An 18,621-nucleotide genomic window follows, 5' to 3' on the forward strand; every position below is an offset into this window, starting at 1 on the left:
CATGGTGCTGTCATTCTGGCGGCTCTGGACATGCCCAGGGCTGGCCAGTGTAGACAGATCTCAGACCGGACTGACATCAGCTCCCGGCCTGGGATATCCTTCTCCCACTCTGGACTGCCACTCACAGCCTGGGACCCAGGCCACGACATCCCTTTCACCAAAAGTGACCGGTGCTTGTCTCAAGCCCTGCCCAGAGCTAGTGCACACCACTGCTGCAGGTTGGCAGCTGGGAACAGCAAGAGAAGAGGACGCTGGGTGTCAGAACCCACCCCTCCCTGGCTCAGAGTTGGCTCTGCACACCCGCTTCCTGACCCCAGACAACCTGAGAGCCCACCTTGGGATTCAGGGGGAACCCACAGAGGTCACCACACCACAGCAAGCCACTGGAGAGACCCCCAAGGCCTTACACTCTGCCATCTCCAGAATGGCACCTCTCCCACTGTAGCCTCACAGCAGTGACAGCCCCGGGAGATCGGAACACAGACCCCCATCACTGACTGGCCAGAGGAGGCCACCGCGGGCCAGGGCAGCCCGCCTGAGCCTCAGGACCTCCCTCTGCACTGCGAGGGCCCCAACTTACTGGAGTGACATAGCCCAGTACGTCTCCAGCAAAGTGTCTGTCCCGGGCCTTTGCCGAGCAGTAGCTGCGATGCTCAAGAACCACGCTCTCGGCTTTGAGGTCCGTCACCACCAAACCCCGGTCTTGAACTGGCTTATCTGAAAACTGACTCTGAAATAAAAGCAATGAGACAAAGCCATCGGTCCTCTGTCCTCAGTGTAGAACACAAAACCCCACCCAGCAAGCCCTTTCCATTCAGCCAGCAGCCGAGTCTCTGCATCAACACAGTGCTGCTGACCTGGAGACGCTGCACGTAGAGGATCGAGACCACAGCAGGCAATTCAATTCAGAAGGGCTCTGGCCATCCACAGACACCGGCCGACTGTACAGGGCCTTTCCCACCCTTGCTCCGGGCCGGAAGGCAGGCAGGCAGCCAGACAGCTATGGTGGCTCCCTCCTTGCATGTGAGGGTGGATAATCTTGCACCAGCTCTGGCCACTTTATACCCATCCGGGCACTCCAGGGCCACACACTTTGCTGGACAAGAACATGCCAGGTGGGCTGGGTGCGGTGGCTCACACCTGTAATCCCAGAACTTTGGGAGGCTGAGGCAGGAGGATCACCTGAGATCAGGAGTTGGAGACCAGCCTGGTCAACATGGTGAAACTCCATCTCTACTAAATATGCAAAAATTAGCCAGGCATGGTGGCAGTCGCCTGTAATCCCAGCTACTCGGGAGGCTGAGGCAGGAGAATCGCTTGAACCTGGGTGGCAGAGGTTGCAGTGAGCCAAGATCGTGCCACTGCACTCCAGCCTGGGCAACAAGAGCGAAACTTCATCTCAAAAAAAAAAAGAACATGCCAGGCACACGCCACCATGCTGGCCAACCACTGCCTGCCACCGCCCCCACCAATGCAACTCTGCTGGCCAACCACTGCCTGCCACCACCCCTGCCAATGAGAGTCTTTTCCTGCCATGTCACACCTCCCCCTACTCCACCTCTGCTCCTGGAAACCTTCCATCCAGTTATCAACTCGTCTCTTCTGTCCAATTCTGAGGCCTGGCTCAGCCTCCCCTTGACCTCGCCCCAAGAGGCTCCATGAGAGAGAGATTTCCACTGCATAGTTTATTTGCCCCCAGACAGCACAGAGAGCATCTGCCAATCCAGGACGAGGTCACAGGAACCGTCCTGTGGCAGGGTCTAGCCAGCGGCATGGGGACTGCTAGGACTGAAGGGTGGTTCTATGAGTTTACACCTTGAACATGCAATCCCAGGGCCATCCCAGGGGAACACCCCAAAAAGCATGGGGCAAACACAGCTCAAGGCCATGACACAGACGGCAAGATGAATATGCAGGTGATATAAGCAAGAGGTGGAGGACGGAAATTGGCAACTGGCACATAAAACAAGCCCCATGTGGGTGAGTGGGGAGGCACCCTACCCTCAAAACTTGGCTCCGGAGGCTGCTCACTCAGAGGCACTGACTGGCCAGAGCCCCAGAACCACACAGGCCGCCCACCAGCTGCGGGCTCATCAGGTGCCTTTGTGAGGAGCCAAGCCCCTCGAGCCTCCTGGCTCACAGGCCCCAGTGGACAGAAAGGAGAAGAGGATGATGGATCAGCCCTCAGCCAGGACAGTTGCCTCAAGTTCCCAGGCCACCCCTACCTTCTCCAGCAGCGTCTTTGAGGCGGCTTTTTTGGCATCTGACTTTGACAGCGTAGTATGAACAGGGCTGCAGGCCAGAGCAAGCCAGAGGAGGTTGAAGAGTGTCCGCATGGTAGGTATGTCACAGGAGGGTCCAATCTCGGGGTCCAGAGGGCTGCAGGGAGAGCAGAGCACATTCAAACAACCAGTAGAGAGAGGCAGCACATGGGCAACCCCTTTGCTGAGGGGACCACTTTCTCCTAATAGGGCCTGGGTCCTCATGGCACTGGGCGAGGCCTTGGCCACTGGGACACAGCCTTGCCCTGGACCAGCCCTGGTGGCCAGAGTCCATTCTCCAGTACTCCTGGGCCTCCTGACTGAGCCACCAGTTCCTCCTAGACACCCAGAAAAGAGCTTCCTCACCATCAGCCACAGAGCCCTCCCCTCACAGTCCAAGGCCGCCCTGACCACCACTAGCCATCTAGGAGAGCATTGGTCCCCACCTCCTCCTCCAAACCCAAAGAAAGCCAAACCATGGTAGGGCTTAAGTGTAAAATAATGAAGTCACAAGTTGGGCCATGTGGTGGCTCACACCTGTAATTCCAACACTTTGGGAGACTGACGTGGGAAGATTACTTGAGCCCAGGAGTTCGAGACCAGCCTGGGCAACATAGTGAGATCCTACAAAAATTAAATATTTGGGCCGGGTGCAGTGGCTCATGCCTGTAATCCCAACACTTTGGGAGGCTGAGGCAGGCGGATCACCTGAGGTCAAGAATTCGTGATCAGCCAAACCAACATGGTGAAACCCCACCTCTACTAAAAATACAAAAATTAGCTGGGTGTGGTGGTGTGCACCTGTAGTCCCAGCTACTTGGGAGGCTGAGGCAAGAGAATTGCTTGAACCCAGAAGGCAGAGGTTGCAGTGAGCCAAGATCACGCCACTGCACTCCAGCCTGGGGACAGAGCAAGACTCCATCTCAGAAAAAAGAAAACAAAAGAAAAGAAAAAAATCGTAGACTCAGAGAAGCCTACGATAATGACGATGATGGTGGTGATGCCACGTAAGTACTAAGAGAAAATATAGGTACCCATTCATGCAATCTCAGGGTAGAGAAGGCTTTTCCAGCTCTATGAGCAATGGGAGAGATGAGTAAAGAAAACACCACTAGAGTAGAACTACATACAAATGTAAGACTTTCATTCAGGAAATAAAGAAGGAAATGTGAAGACAAATAATAAACCAAAGAATATTTGGAACATACTTGACAATAGTTTTCTACCCATAATCTACTCATAACATGCAAATAAATCTCACAAATCAAGAAAAGACACTTGAATAAAAAATGTCCCGGCTGGGCGCGATGACTCATGCCTGTAATCCCAGCACTTCAGGACGCCAAGGCGGGCGGATCATGAGGTCAGGAGATCAAGGCCATCCTGGCCAACAAGGTGAAACCCTGTCTCTACTAAGATACAAAAAATGAGCCAGGTGTGGTGGTGCACGCCTGTAGTCCGAGTTACTCAGGAGACTGAGGCAGGAGAATCACTTGAACCTGGGAGGAGGAGGTTGCAGTGAGCCAAGATTGCACTACTGCAGTCCAGGGTGGTGACATAGCAAGACTCCAACTGAAAAAAAAAAAAAAAAAAAAGTCCCACAGCCGGGCGCAGTGGCTCACACCTGTAATCCCAGCATTTTGGGAGTCTGAGGTGGGCAGATCACCTGAGGTCAGGAGGTAGAGACCAGCCTGGCCAATGTGGTGAAACCTCATCTCTATTAAAATACAAAAATTAGCCAGGCGTGGTGGTGGGCACCGCAATCCCAGCTACCCAGGAGGCTGAGGCAAGAGAATTCTTGAACCTGGGAGGCGGAGGTTGTGGTGAGCCAAGATCTTGCCGCTGCACTCCAGCCTGGGCGACAGAGTGAGACTCCATCCCCGCCAAAAAAATGTCCCACTATAAAAATATCAGATGCAGCCGGGCGTGGTGGCTCAAGCCTGTAATCCCAGCACTTCGGGAGGCCGAGACGGGCGGATCACGAGGTCGGGAGATTGAGACCATCCTGGCTAACACGGTGAAACCCCGTCTCTACTAAAAAATACAAAAAACTAGCCGGGCGAGGTGGCGGGCACCTATAGTCCCAGCTACTTGGGAGGCTGAGGCAGGTGAATGGCGTAAACCCGGGAGGCGGAGCTTGCAGTGAGCTGAGATCCGGCCACTGCACTCCAGCCTGGGCGACAGAGTGAGACTCCATCTCAAAAAGAAGAAAAAAGAAAAAAAAAAAATCAGATGAAAAGAGGTATAACACAGAGACACCCAGAGCCCCAGAAATGAGCAGCTTAGCCTGATTAGTGACAAAGAACCGAACAAACCCTGAAATAAGACGGCATTTCCACACGCTCTGTGAAGAAGTGAAAACAATGGTGCTATCACAGGAGCTGGACAACAGTGACTCTGCTGAGCTGTTAGTGGAAATTCAAGTTGAAAAAGCTTTTTTGATGACAATCTGGTCATGAATATACTTTGCAACATGTATTTTCTTTTTTACTTATTTTTGTTATTTTGTTTTTTCTTTTTCCAATATGCATTTCCTTTCTTTCACAAATTCCACATTGGGGGAATTTCTTTCTTTTTCTTTTTTTTTCTTTTGAGATGGAGTCTCGCTCTGTCTTCCAGGCTGGAGTGCAGTGGCGTGATCTCGGCTCACTGCAACCTCCACGTCCTAGGTTCACGTGATTCTCATACCTCAGCCTCCCGAGTAGCTGGGATTACAGGCGTGTGCCACCACATCTGGCTAGTTTTTATATTTTTAGTAGAGATGGGGTTTCGCCTTGTTGGCCAGGCTGGTCTCGAGCTCCTGGCCTCCAGTGATCCGCCTGCCTCCCAAAATGAGCCACCATGCCCAGCCATGGGGGATTTTCCACGTATGTAGAAAACATGAGGATGCTCATGGACCTGGCTTTCCCAGATGCTGGAACACAGGCACGGCCATGCTTGTGATGTGCCGGTCAATGAAGACACTACAAAGCAGCACTGACTCAGTGCAGCCCACAGAGAAAGCATGTAGGGAGGGGCTCAACACCAAACAGAGAAAGCATGTAGGGAGGGGCTCAACACCAAACGATGTGCCTTAAGGTGGAAGCTTAAGAAACAAAACAAAAAAGTAACCCAGGGCCGGGCGCGGTGGCTCAAGCCTGTAATCCCAGCACTTTGGGAGGCCGAGACGGGTGGATCACGAGGTCAGGAGATCGAGACCATCCTGGCTAACATGGTGAAACCCCGTCTCTACTAAAAAAATACAAAAAATTAGCCGGGCGAGGTGGCGGGCGCCTGTAGTCCCAGCTACTCGGGAGGCTGAGGCGAGAGAATGGCGTAAACCCGGGAGGCGGAGCTTGCAGTGAGCTGAGATCCGGCCACTGCACTCCAGCCTGGGCGACAGAGTGAGACTCCGTCTCAAAAAAAAAAAAAAAAAAAAAAAAAAAAAAAAAAAAAAAAAAAAAAAAAAAAAAGTAACCCAGGAGCGGGGGCTCACGCCTGTAAACCCACCACTTTGGGAGGCCAAGGCGAGTGGATCCCCTGAGGTCGGGAGTTCGAGACCAGCCTGACCAACATGGAGAAACCCCGTCTCTACTAAAAATACAAAATTAGCCGGGTGTGGTGGCGCGTGCCTGTCATCCCAGCTACTCAGGAGGCTGAGACAGGAGAATCACTTGAACCCAGGAGGCAGAGGTTGCGGTGAGCCAAGATCGTGCCACTGCACTCGAGTCTGGGAAACAGGAGCAAAAACTCCATCTCAAAAAAAAAAGAAACAAAAAATAAACGAGCAGGCTATCTGGAATTACTGGTCATTCTGTTTCTTCTCTTCTGCTTTATCTGTATCTTCTGGTCTTCCTGCACTAAACTTTTATTATACTGTTTACTTTTAGGTTCTACGGACCACCAACAAATGTGATTCTACTTTCTGGCCGGGCGCGGTGGCTCACGCCTGTAATCCCAGCACTCTGGGAGGCCGAGACAGGCAGATCACAAGGTCAAGAGATCGAGACGATCCTGGCTAACATGGTGAAACTCCATCTCCACTAAAAATACAAAAAATTAGTCGGGCATGGTGGCGGGCGCCTGTAGTCTCAGCTACTCTAGAGGCTGAGGCAAGAGAATGGTGTGAATCTGGGAGGCGGAGCTTGCAGTGAGCCGAGATAGCGCCGTCTTGAAAAAAAGAAAAAAAAAGTGATCCTACTTTCCATCTTTCACTGGGGTTGGGGGCGGCGGCAGGGGGAGCTGAACAACTACCACAGCCCAGCCGGGCTGTTAGTCCTTCATGAAGCTTCGGGACACTGCTGGGAAGAAGTTCTTGGCTAGTTTCACAGCTCTGGCAGCACAGATCCCTCTAGACCAGCTGAGGGGCCCACACAGCCTGGGCAGAGACAGAGACCTGAAACGTGGGGAGCTCAGCCTAACCCACTACCCAGCAAGTGGGCACATGGCCTTCCCCTCAGGTCACAGGCTCCTGAGGATATGGGAGCTCAGGCCCAAGAGGCTCCGGGAAGCCCAGCCAGGCAGGTGCACCTGTCAGAAGATGCTGCCAGAGCCAGGCCTACCACAGTGCCTACCCTCCTACTCAAAAGACTTCCCGGCCAGGAACCTGTTTTCACTCCCTCTGAAACCGTCCCCTTGACCCGCTTCCTTCTGCAGAGGCACACACGGTCCCACTTTGCCCTGTCTCTTCCCTGGGTGAGACTGGTGCTCCTGGTGCAGACTGAGGGGACTGTGGCTGCCCCTGGGCAGGGATTTTGCATGCTTTGGTACCCAATACACCCACAACACACCTGCGTGGGAAGAACACGGTCCTAGAGCAAGGTCGACCAGTGAAGCTCCCCCACCTAGGAGGCAGGGAGCCACGAGACAGCCTGACCTGCACGCTTATGGGGAGTTAGGAAGGGAACTCACAGGGCAAGCACAGCAGCACCCAGTACATGGAGCCACAGGCAAAGCAGTGAGTGCTTCAACAGCCACGGCAGTTCCGAGGGATGTGCAGAGGGAATAAGAAGGACCAGGCACAAATCACCACCCTGTGCCCCAACGCCCAACCTCTCCAGCCCTTCTCCTCAGTGACACATCCCAGAATCACAACCAAGGGCAGCAGCCTGCTGTCACCTGCCCCTAGCCCCACTATCTTTCTGCTGCAGCTGAGGCTTGGTCTGAGTCAGCAACAGCCCCAGGGAAGGAGGGGGAGGGTTCTGGCCACGGCACAGGGAAGACGGCCCAAAATTACTTGCCTGGCCAGGCTGCAACGGCGGCTGCCTCAGTTCCCAGGCACCCAGTCTTTGACCCCAGCCCATTCCATGACCACTGGCTCCTTCTCTGTCTTCTGGGTGGAAATCTGGGTCAGGGACGAAGGAAAGGAATGAAAAACCAAATGGGTGGTTCTCCAGGAGACTGGCTCAGGAGTAATTTGAGGGCACACTCAGGTACCAAATGACCAACCACTATGGGGCTGGGTCTCTGCCCCTACCTGCCGTCCTGCAGATTTGAAACAGGGCCACTGTCCACCCACCTAGAGGCCCCTCTGCCTATGACCTCCCTGCCCCCCAACCTGTGATTTCACACTTCAGGGAAGGAAGAGGAAAGTGTGGAAGAGGAAGACAGTCCTGTCAGCATGTGTCCAGCAGAGGGGGCACTAGGAGAACCTGACTGAGCACAAGGCCAGGGCTGGTACTGCCCCTGTCCACTCACAGCTCGCCAGCTCAGCGATGAAGTGCTCGGATACAGGCTGCTCACAAATGCTGGGCTGCTTCTCTGACTTGCCATGGAACTTTCCAGACAACGGCCCCAGGGAGATGGTGTGTGTGATGTGTGAGGGATGCTCACACTGCAACCAGGTCCTTGTCTGGGCTTTGGTACCTCCCCGGCTCCCCACTGCTCGCCGGCCGCTCTGCTCTGAGGCCTGAGGATACTCTCCATCATGCTCTTCACGTAACACAGGCTCCCAGGCTCGCACACACTTTGTTCCTGCATCAAAATGTGTTTCTTCCCCAAATGTCAATGACCTTCCCTTGGGCAGAACGGCTCCGCACACAAAGGGAAGGTGGCGTGTTATGAAGAGGCACAGGCCCCGACCCTGGTCACCCAAAGTGGTCCCAGAAACCATTCTGTAACAAGCTGAGGTGGAGCGCTACTGCTCCCACTTTCCTGCACTCCCAGTCCGTAGGCCCAGGACCTCCTCGGTGGTGGTGATGGAAAGGATGGGAGTCACAGAAGGGGCTTCATGGAGATCAGCAGTAAGAAATGCACTTTACATCACAGCCCAGCACACGTGTATGTCATGTGTGCACACGTGGAAAGCGACAGCAGCCAATCAGAGCTAACTCCATTCTGTGATGGACACACTGACAACTCCTGTTCTGTTGTGTTTTGAAGAACTGGTGTATGGTGGCTCCGGCCTGTGATCCTAGCACTTTGGGAGGCCAAGAGTTCTTGACTGGTTTTGGCAACAAAGCAAGACCTGGTCTCTACAAAAAATATTTTTCTGCCGGGCGGATCACCGCATCAGGAGTTCAAGACCAGCCTGGCCAACATGGTGAAACCCAATCTCTAAAACAGATTTTAAAAATTAGCTGGGTGCAGTGGTGTGCGCCTGTACTCTTAGCTACTCGGGAGGCTGAGGCAGAAGAATCCCTTAAACCCAGAAGCGGAGGTTGCAGTGAGCCGAGATCGCACCACTGCACTCCAGCCTGGGCGACAGGGTGAGACTTTGTCTTAAAAAAAAAAAAAAAAAAAAATTCTTAGCTGGGTGCGCTGGCGCACACCTGTGGTCCCAAGTGGCTAGGAGGCTGAGAGATGACTTGAGCACAGGAAGTCGAGGCGGACGGGCGGGCGGGTCACCCTCCAATTCGGACAGTCAGTAATGGAAGCGTCAAGGTTTGGGGCTGAACCAAGGGTGGGATCCGGTGTGATGCGCCCGCCTTTCACGGGGACCGCGTACCCCTCACTGGGAGGGCAGCCCGCCTGGAGCCCTCCTGCTTCTGCTCCCCCTGGGGGTCCTGGGGACCCAATGGCCACCACTTTGCCACACGAGCCGCGCGCTCACACATTCCTCACCCGCCGGCCACATCCCTTGTCTGCGCAGTCAGGCCCCTTCCACCCAGCGCGCCTCGCTCTCAGGCTCGCTCGCCCTAGCGCACGCGCTCCACCTCCCACTCGCGGTTCCCCCGACACGAGCCCCGTCCACACTCGCCCTCCACCCCCGCCTCGCTCACCCTCGCACTCACAGCAACCTTCTCTCACCCTCGTTCACCCTCGCTCTCACACCCTCTCACACGCCCCCTCACACACTCGCTCTCTCTCACGCGCCCGCGCGGCGTCGCCCGCGACCCCATGCCCGTCCCGCCCGGGGCGGAACCTCGCTGCCCGGTGCGCCCACTTCACGAAAGGGAAACTGAGGCCGTGCAAGGAGGAGAAACAGATGCCGGCCGCCGCGGGGCTCACCTGCATGTCAGGGAAGCCTGACGGCCACACACTCACAGCCGGAAGATGCTCCAGCGCGCCGGAAGTCCCGCCCCAGGCGCCCGCGCGTCGCGCACGGCATGCTGGGACGTAGAGGGGCTGGGCCGGGACTGGGGACGGGCCGGGGCGGGGCCGGCCAGGGGCGTTCACCTTAAACTCCTCTAGTGCTCGCGCTGGAGCCGGCTCCCAGGTTCCCGGCCTAGGGGGCACTAGGTTCCCAGCGACACGGCTCCTGGGCAGGCCTGGTGCCCTCGGCTTGGGGCCGCACGGGGCCTCGGGCTCCAGGGCCTCTGCCCTGCTGGGCGGTGCCGGGAGAACCCCGCGGTGGGCTCCGCCCCGGCACACTCCTCCTGGGACCCGGAGTGCCCCCAACCCTGGCCGCACCGCCGCCTGGGTGGGCTATCTCCATCCCCAGGCCGATGGCGCCCACGACGCAGTCTCCAGCGGGGACGGCCCGAAACGCGCGCTCTCTCGGTCCGCAGCCCCGCTTTGCACATTGCTCAAGCCGGAGCCCCTGGAGGCAAACCGAGTTCCCGACTCAGCCCCTCGTGCTTGGATGAACGCGCGCGTGGCCAGCACTTTCGGTAACCGCGCATTCTACGCGGCACAGGCTGTCCGACCCCCACACCCAGCCCTAGCCGTTCCCAGCGCAGTTTCCTGCAGAAAACCGCGCGGCCGGGCCTCACCCTGCCCCGCTCTGCCGTTCCCGGGCCGCGCGTGGGCTCCGAGACACCTTGCACGGCTGCTTCCCCATTTCTGCTGCTTGGGAGCTTTCTCCTTAAACTAAGCTTTGTTCTTTCTTTCTAGTCACGTTTCCTTCTTTCCCTTCCCGGTATTTTCTGCCAGCTGACGCCCAAGCCTTTCCTAGAAGGGGCTGGGAGCTGCATGCAGTGCGAGGCACGTCCCCCACCAGCTGTGGGCTTTCACCCAGCTCAGCACTAGCTCTCAGCAAACGGCTTGGATGGTGGCCTGACACCTGACCTTTGGGGGTGAAGACCTAAAGTGGGCAGAGCTCTGGAAAGGGTCCCAGTAAGCTATGGCAGTGTCCTCAGGGACACATGCGTAGTCCCCGCAATGCTAAGGAGGCCATGCAACTTCTCTTAGGAAAGGCGCTTAGCCATTTTAGGATCACATTGAAGTAAGAGGTCTTTGGCGCTAAAGAATTGCAGAATCGATCGGGAGCCACCGCCTTTAATCCCAGCACTTTGGGAGGCCAAGGCGGCTGGATCACTTGAGGTCAGGAGTTCCAGACCAGCCTGGCTAACATGGTGAAACCCTGTCTCTACTAAAAATACAAAAATTAGTCAGGTGTGGTGGCGCATGCCTGTAATCCCAGCTACTGGGGAGGCTGAGGCAGGAGAATTACTTGAACCTGGGAGGCGGAGGTTGCAGTGAGCAGAGATCACTCTGCACTCCAGCCTGGGTGATAAAGTAAGACTCAGCCTCAAAAAAAAAAAAAAGAATTGCAGAATCTACTTAGGGTTCACTCTGGGCCAGAACTACAGACCCCAAGAGCAGATGGGGCCTGCAGATGGGAGGATAGGAAGCCCAGAGCTAGGCCCCTCTGCAGAGCTCCCACCCTGTCGGGTTCCTGGGGTAGTCCTGTCAGTTGCCAGCACAAAGTGGTCCGCCTCCCAAACTGCATAGTTTGTGCCAATGGGCCTTGTGTACCTGGATTGAAAACGGACTTCTTTAGGTGGGCACCCATCTTTTAGCCTCAGGAAGATGTTGAATGAGACATACCAAGGTTTAAGAGAATCAGAACCAAAGTGTTAGCATTCATGTATTAAGTGAAACTTGAACACATTTCGTATTTTATGTTTTTGGAACATCTAAGATAACTTGCAGTTTACCACGTTGTATGAGTTTTTAGCTGGGTGCAGTGGCTGACCCCTGTAATCCCAATGCTTTGGGAGGCCAAGGCAGGAAAATCACCGCCCCCCAAAAAAAAGTATTACAATGAAACAGGGTTTCACTCTGTCACTCAGGCTGGAGTGCAGTGGATCATGGTTCACTGCAGCCTCCACCTCCTAGGCTTAAGCAATCCTCCTGCCTCGGCCTCCCCAAATGCTGGAATTATAGACATGAGCCAGCTCACCATGCCAATGCATGAGTTACTGAAGTACCCAAGATTCTGTTGTCAATTCAGACAACCTAAAGCATGCAAAAAAACCTAAAGCATACAAAAAGGAGTGAAAAGAGACTTCATTTATAAATTGTTTGAAATGTTGAAAATTGCTTAATTGAGTTTGTAGATGGGACCGAATATTATGCAGAAGCCCCTTTAAAGTGGCCACAGGCCGGGCGGGATTGCTCAAACCTATAATCCCAGCACTTTGGGAGGCCGAGGTGGGCGGATTGCCTGAGCTCAGGAGTTCAAAACCAGCCTGGGCAACATCTCTACTAAAATACAAAAAATTAGCTGGGCTTGGTGATAGGCACCTATAGTCATAGCTACTTGGGAGGCTGAGGTGTGAGAATCGCTTGAACCGGGAAGGTAGAGAATGCAATGAGCTGAGGTTGAGCCACTGCACTCCAGCCTGGGCAACAGAGTGAGACTCTGTTTAAAAAAAAAAAAAAAAAAAAGCTGGGCACAGTGGCACCTGCCTGTAACACCAGCACTTTGGGAGGCCAAGGCAGGTGGATCGCTTGATCTCGGATTACCTGAGCTCAGGAGTTCAAGACCAGTCTGGGCAACATGGTGAAACCCCCCTCACTACTAAAAATACAAAAAAATTAATCGGGCATGGTGGTGTGCACCTGTAATCCCAGCTACTTGAGAGGCTGAGGTAGGAGAATTGCTTGAACCTGGGAGGTGGAGGTTGCAGTGAGCTGAGATTGCGCCATTGCACTCCAGCCTGGGTGACAGAGCAAGACTCCATGTCCCCCCCTCCGAAAAAAAAGTGACTATAAAGTCTTCTAGGCTTACAAAGGGAATAATAGGGGTTTGTAAAATTGAACTTAACAGGTTAATAAATTGGGTTTTGAATTTATAACTTCAATGTATTGAAATTAAATTTTAATAAATCAAATCCTAACTGTTGAAATGTAATGTAAATCCAAGCATAACCACCTTGCCCAGGCACTAAACCAGCCCTCAGTCCCCATTCCCAACCCTCCCTACCAGGGGTGGGTGTGGGGTGCTCTGGCGGAGGTCCAGGCTCTGCCCTGTAGGCCTCCTGCTTGCCCACGGCTTGTCTGCAGTGGGCATGGGGGGACAGAGGAGAGCAGGGGCAGCCCGGTGGGGTGAGGAGGCCTAAGGCCTGTAGAAATGAGTGTTTTTGCTACCGACTGGATCCCTGGCTCCTGCTTTGGGAGACCCCATGCCTTACCTGGCATGTTCCTGGGTCCCCAGCCTGAGGATGCCTCCCAGAGGCATTCTCAAAAGCACTGGAAGGCTGAGAGTGGTGGTTCACGCCTGTCATCCCAGCGCTCTGGGAAGCTGATCACTTGAGCCCAGGAGATCAAGGCTGCAGTGAGCCGTGATTGCACTGCTGCACTCCAGCCTGGGCGACAGACAGGACCCTGTCTCAAAAAAAAAAAAAAAAAAATTACACCTGGTTGTTGGAGGTGCCTGGTGGCTGTGAGGTCTTTGGGGCTGGGTTTTCGTCTTCCCCGGGTTGGCCAGTGCTCCCGGGTGGGGTCGCAGGCAGCTCTGGGCGACTCCTCATTTGCGGAGTCAGCATAGGCAGGGCCCTTCTCGACAGGGGCAGCCTCGTGACTCTGTCCTGTTCTAACTAGGAGACCTTGGCCTGGGTCACCCAGAGGGCAGGACCTGGGCCACTATTGCTGACCACGTCCTGTCACTCCTAGGCCTTGAAACATTCCAGTTTAGAGGCCGGAAGCCCAGGAAGAGAAGGACACACACCAGCACTCGTTGCTGCCGAGCCCTCCCCACCTGTGGACGGAGACATCCTCTCTGGGTGCTGGGATAAGCAAATCCAGGGCCAGCAGGAGGGAGAAGTGGCACACTGACGCCCGGCGGAAGCTTCTGGATCCAGTGCCAGAGCCAGCACAGCAGATCTCTGTCTGTGTCCCACGTGTGGGCCCCTGTTGGCCTGGCCAGCACTTGCCAGTGACAGTTGCGTGTAGGTGTCTGTTGGCTGCCGGGCTGATGCTGAGCCCCGAGGCGGGCATATGTGGTGGTACGTGGCCCTAGCTGTGTGTATTTGCCTTTTGCAAAGGGCTGTGCGTCATGGCATCATCGTGGGTTTCATGCTTCTGTCTGTCACACAGCCAACTTAAAGTACCGCAAGCTGGCCGCCGCGTGTGGCGGCTCACATTTTGGGAGGCTAGGACGGGCAGATTGCTTGAGCCTCAGGAGTTTGAGACCAGCCTGGACAGCGTGGTGAAACCTCGCCTCTACAAAAACATTTATAGATTAGTTGGTCGTGGTGGTGCGTATCTATAGTCCTAGCTCCTCGGGAGGCTGTGTGGGAGGGTCATCTGAGCCCAGGGAAGTGAAGGTTGCAGGGAGCTGTGATCACGCCACTGCACTCCCGCCCAGGTGACAGAGCCAGACCCTGTCTCAAAAAAAAAAAAAAGAAAAAAGAAAAAATCTGAAAGCAAAGGGGAGGGGCCGGCTGCCTGGCCCTGATGAGGTCAAGAGGTAGCATTTCTCCATGGTGGTGGGTTGAATGGTGGCCCCCGAAAGCTCCTCTAAGTCCTCGCCCCCATACCCATGAATGTAACCGTGCAACTGTATCTAGAAATAGGATCTCAGCCGGGCGCAGCGGCTCACACCTGTAATCCCAGCACTTTGGGAGGCTGAGGCCGGTGGATCACCTGAGGTCAGGCGTTCAAGACCAAGCCTGGCCAACATGGTGAGACCCCATCTCTACTAAAAATACAAAAATTAGCCAGGCATGGTGGCATGCACCTGTAGTCCCAGCTACTCCAGAGGCTGAGGCAGGAGAATCCCTTGAACTTGGGAGGTGGAGGCTGCAGTGAGGCTGAGATTGCAACACTGCACTCCAGCCTGGGAGACAGAGTGAGACTCTTGTCTCAAACAACAACAACAAATAGAAATAGGATCTCTGCAGAGGTAACCAGGGTGAGGGTCTTGGGATGAGATCATTCTGGATATAGGGTGGGCCCTAAATCCATTGACAGAGGTCCTTGTAAGAAGAGAAGGAAGGTTGGGCACAGTGGCTCACGCCTGTAATCCCAGCACTTAGGGAGGCCAAGGCGGGTGGATTACTTGAGGTCAGGAGTTCAAGACCAGCCTGGCTAACATGGCAAAACCCCATCTCTACTAAAAATACAAAAATTAGCTGGGCGTGGTGGTGCACGCCTGTAGTCCCAGCTACTCGGGAGGCTGAGGCAGGAGAATCGCTTGAACTCGGGAGGCAGAGGTTGCAGTGAGCCAAGGTCTTGTCACTGCACTCCAGCCTGGGCAACAGAGTGAGACTCCGTCTTTTTTTTTTTTTTTTGAGACGGAGTCTCGCTCTGTCGCCCAGGCTGGAGTGCAGTGGCCGGATCTCAGAGCGAGACTCCGCCTCAAAAAAAAAAAATTTTTTTTGAGTCTTGCTCAGTTGCCCAGGCTGGAATGCAGTGGTGCCATCTTGGCTCACTGCAACCTCCACCTCCTGGGTTCAAGCAATTCTCTTGCCTCAGCCTCCCAAGTAGCTGGGATTACAGGCACCCGCCAACACACCTGGCTAATTTTTGTATTTTTTTTTTTTGAGACGGAGTCTTGCTCTGTCGCCCGGGCTGGAGTGCAGTGGCCGGATCTCAGCTCACTGCAAGCTCCGCCTCCCGGGTTTCACGCCTTTCTCCTGCCTCAGCCTCCTGAGTAGCTGGGACTACAGGCGCCCGCCACCTCGCCCGGCTAGTTTTTTTTTTGTATTTTTAGTAGAGACGGGGTTTCACCGTGTTAGCCAGGATGGTCTCGATCTCCTGACCTCGTGATCCGCCCGTCTCGGCCTCCCAAAGTGCTGGGATTACAGGCTTGAGCCACCGTGCCCGGCGTCTAACTCTCTTTTTCTCAGACCAACCTTAAAATTGATGAATATTCCATCAGCTCACCTGACTGGGCCTACAGAGAAGCGTGGGCTGGAGGCCAGGTGGGTGGGTGCTGGCCTGGAGGGAAGTGCTTGCTGCAAAACCCCCTGGTCAGGGAGCCCCTCGGGTGCTGGGAAACTGACTGTGAGCAGGGCTGGTCTGGCCAGTGGAGCCGGGGGGCATTGCTCCACGGGGGTCTGAGGGAGCCCGGAGGCTGTAGACTCCTGCTCTGGGGCTAACAGGAGGCCTGGAGTGGCAGCATCTGTAGGTGGGGGAACAACAGGATTTTCATGGCACCTCCCCACCCCTCCCCCAGCTGGTGTCACCTGCTGTATGGCTCCTGTGTGGCTCCGGGCATTTCCTGATGACTGATGGTGCCTGTGGGAGTGGACTTGGCGGTACTGATGAGGGGACACAGGACAGAATGGGGGACATCCTGACATGCCCTGGAGCCCCAGAGGCTGCATGACACCCCCCACGTTGTCCTTGGGGTGCACCTTACACACTAAGGCCTGGTAATCATTCGGTGTTCCTTAGGATCTAGGTTTGTCTGGGTGTGGCAGAGCCCCCAGCCACGCTGTTCCAGACGGAGTGTAGCCATCAAACTGTTCTGAGGAAGGGGTGGAAAGGCAGGAATTCAACATCCTGCCTCAGATGGACACACGTCACCTCTGTTACGGGGTGAATTTTGTTTCCTAAAAACATATGTTAGCCGGGCGCGGTGGTTCACACCTGTAATCCCAGCACTTTGGGAGGCCGAGGCGGGCAGATCACCAGGTCAGGAGATCGAGACCATCCCGGCTAACACGGTGAAACCCCGTTTCTACTAAAAATACAGAAAATTAGCTGGGCATGGTGGCAGGCTCCTGTAGTCCCAGCTACTCAGGAGGCTGGGGCAGGAGAATGGCGTGAACCCAGGAGACGGAGCTTGCAGTGAGATTGCGCCACTGCACTCCAGCCTCAGCGGCGACAGAGCATGGACTCCGTCTCAAAAAAAAAAAAAAAAACCCACATATGTTAAGTCCTAGCCCCAGTGCCTCAGGATGTGACCTAATTTGGAGGATTGTGGCAGATGTAATTAGTTCAGATGAGGTCACTAGGGTGGGCCCTAATCCAATAGGACTGGTGTCCTTTTTGGAAGAGGAGATTATGGCCTTACGCAGTGGCTTGCACCTGTAATCCCAGCACTTTGGGAGGCCGAGGCAGGCAGATCACTTGAAGCCAGGAATTCCAGACCAGTGTGGACAACACAGTGAAACCACAGCTCTAGGTCAGACGTGGTGGCTCACTCCTGTAATCCCAGCACTTTGGGGAGGCCAAGACGGGCAGATCACAAGGTCAGGAGATCGAGACCATCCTGGCTAACATGGTGTGAAACACCATCTCTACTAAAAAATACAGACAATCAGCCGGGCGCGGTGGCTCAAGCCCGTAATCCCAGCACTTTGGGAGGCGGAGACGGGCGGATCATGAGGTCAGGAGATCGAGACCATCCTGGCTAACACGGTGAAACCCCATCTCTACTAAAAAATACAAAAAAAACTAGCCGGGCATGGTGGCGGGCGCCTGTAGTCCCAGCTACTCAGGAGGCTGAGGCAGGAGAATGGCGTGAACCCGGGAGGCGGAGCTTGCAGTGAGCTGAGATCCGGCCACTGCACTCCAGCCTGGGCGACAGAGCAAGACTCCATCTAAAAAAAAATAAAAAATACAGAAAATCAGCCGGGCGTGTTGGCAGGCACCTGTAGTCCCAGCCATTTGGGAGGTCGAGGCAGGAGAATGACATGAACCTGGGAGGCGGAGCTTGCTGTGAGCCGAGATTGCGCTGCTGCACTCCAGCCTGGGTGACAGCAAGACTCCATCTCAAAAAAAAGAAACCACAGCTCTACTAAAAATTAAAAAAAAAAAAAAAAAATTAGCTGGATGTGGTGGTGCGTGCCTGTGATCCCAGCTACTCAGGAGACTGAGGCTGGAGAATCACTTGAACCTGGGAGGCAGAGGTTACAGTGAGCTGAGATCACGCCATTGTCCTCCAGCCTGGGGGACAAGAGCAAAACTCCATCTTAGAAAAAAAAGAGGAGATGAGGACACAGAGGAGCACCCTGTGCAGACCCAGGGAGAAGATGGTATCCGTAAAGCCAGGGAGAGAGGCCTCAGGAAGAGCAGGCCTGGTGGACATCTGGATCTTGGACTTCCAGCCTCCAGGACTATGGGAAGACAAATGTCTGTGGTTCCAGCTGCCCAGGCTATGGGACGCTGCAGGGCAGGCCCAGATACAATCTCCCTGCATATTCTGTTGTCACCAGGCAATGCCTAGCTGCAAAGGAGGCTGGGAAATGTAGTCTTGATTCTGGGTGGCCACACGCCCACCAAGTCAGGAGATCAGCTACTGTAGAAGGAGGGGAGACTCAGCGGCAGTGGTGGCAGTGGTGGACTCGCAGTCTCTGCGTTGCAGCGCGTGTGCAGGTCTGCAGAGCACACAGGGTACGTGCTGCTTCCTGCTCGTTGGGTAGTCATGTGACAACTGAGTCCCTGGGAATTAAACCAGCAGAGAGCTCAGCTCTGCAGGGAGGTAATAAAGGTGTCCTGCCATCCCTGCCAGGCTGAAGCAATCAGCAGTGCTGACACTCTATGCCAGAGACTGTGGGTTTTTTCCTTCTTTTTTTTTTTTGAGAGTCTCACTCATGTCACTCAGGCTGGAGTGTGGTGGTGTGATTTTGGCTCACTGCAACCTTCACCTCCAGGATTCAAGCAATTCTGGTGCCTCAGCCTACCAATAGCTGGTATTACAGGTGCCCACCACCATGCCCGGCTAATTTTCATACTTTTAGTAGACATAGGATTTCACTATGTTGGCCAGGCTGGTCTCAAACTCCTGACCTCAAGTGATCCACCTGCCTTGGCCTCCCAAAGT

At 54.7% G+C, this 18,621-nt stretch overlaps 2 protein-coding genes across 11 annotated transcripts in view; one reads left to right on the forward strand and one right to left on the reverse strand.

Annotated features, from left to right (window-relative positions):
- The window catches only part of CHID1 (chitinase domain containing 1), a 47,596-nt gene extending 34,018 nt beyond the window's left edge, over positions 1-13,578 (reverse strand). For 3 of the 10 annotated variants that reach the window (XM_033204015.1, XM_033204019.1, XM_033204023.1), the window contains exons 1-3: positions 13,263-13,578; positions 2,226-2,379; positions 581-730 (exon numbers count right to left, since the gene is read on the reverse strand). In XM_033204015.1, coding sequence (XP_033059906.1) covers positions 581-730; positions 2,226-2,379; positions 13,263-13,393 — 435 coding nt within the window. In that variant the 5' untranslated portion in view covers positions 13,394-13,578. Of the gene's footprint in view, positions 1-580; positions 731-2,225; positions 2,380-7,030; positions 7,052-7,480; positions 7,585-9,603; positions 9,623-9,689; positions 9,813-13,039 lie in introns of those variants that run through there. The other 7 variants (XM_033204025.1, XM_033204021.1, XM_033204017.1 and 4 more) reach the window with 6 other exon arrangements.
- The window catches only part of AP2A2 (adaptor related protein complex 2 subunit alpha 2), a 102,721-nt gene continuing 94,023 nt past the window's right edge, over positions 9,924-18,621 (forward strand). Inside the window, exon 1 of the mRNA XM_033204013.1 lies at positions 9,924-10,291. Coding sequence (XP_033059904.1) covers positions 10,264-10,291 — 28 coding nt within the window. The 5' untranslated portion in view covers positions 9,924-10,263. The remainder of the gene's footprint in view (positions 10,292-18,621) is intronic.

This window comes from Trachypithecus francoisi, unplaced genomic scaffold (assembly GCF_009764315.1).
Source record: "Trachypithecus francoisi isolate TF-2019V2 unplaced genomic scaffold, Tfra_2.0 Lachesis_group8, whole genome shotgun sequence".
Taxonomy (NCBI): Eukaryota; Metazoa; Chordata; class Mammalia; order Primates; family Cercopithecidae; genus Trachypithecus; species Trachypithecus francoisi.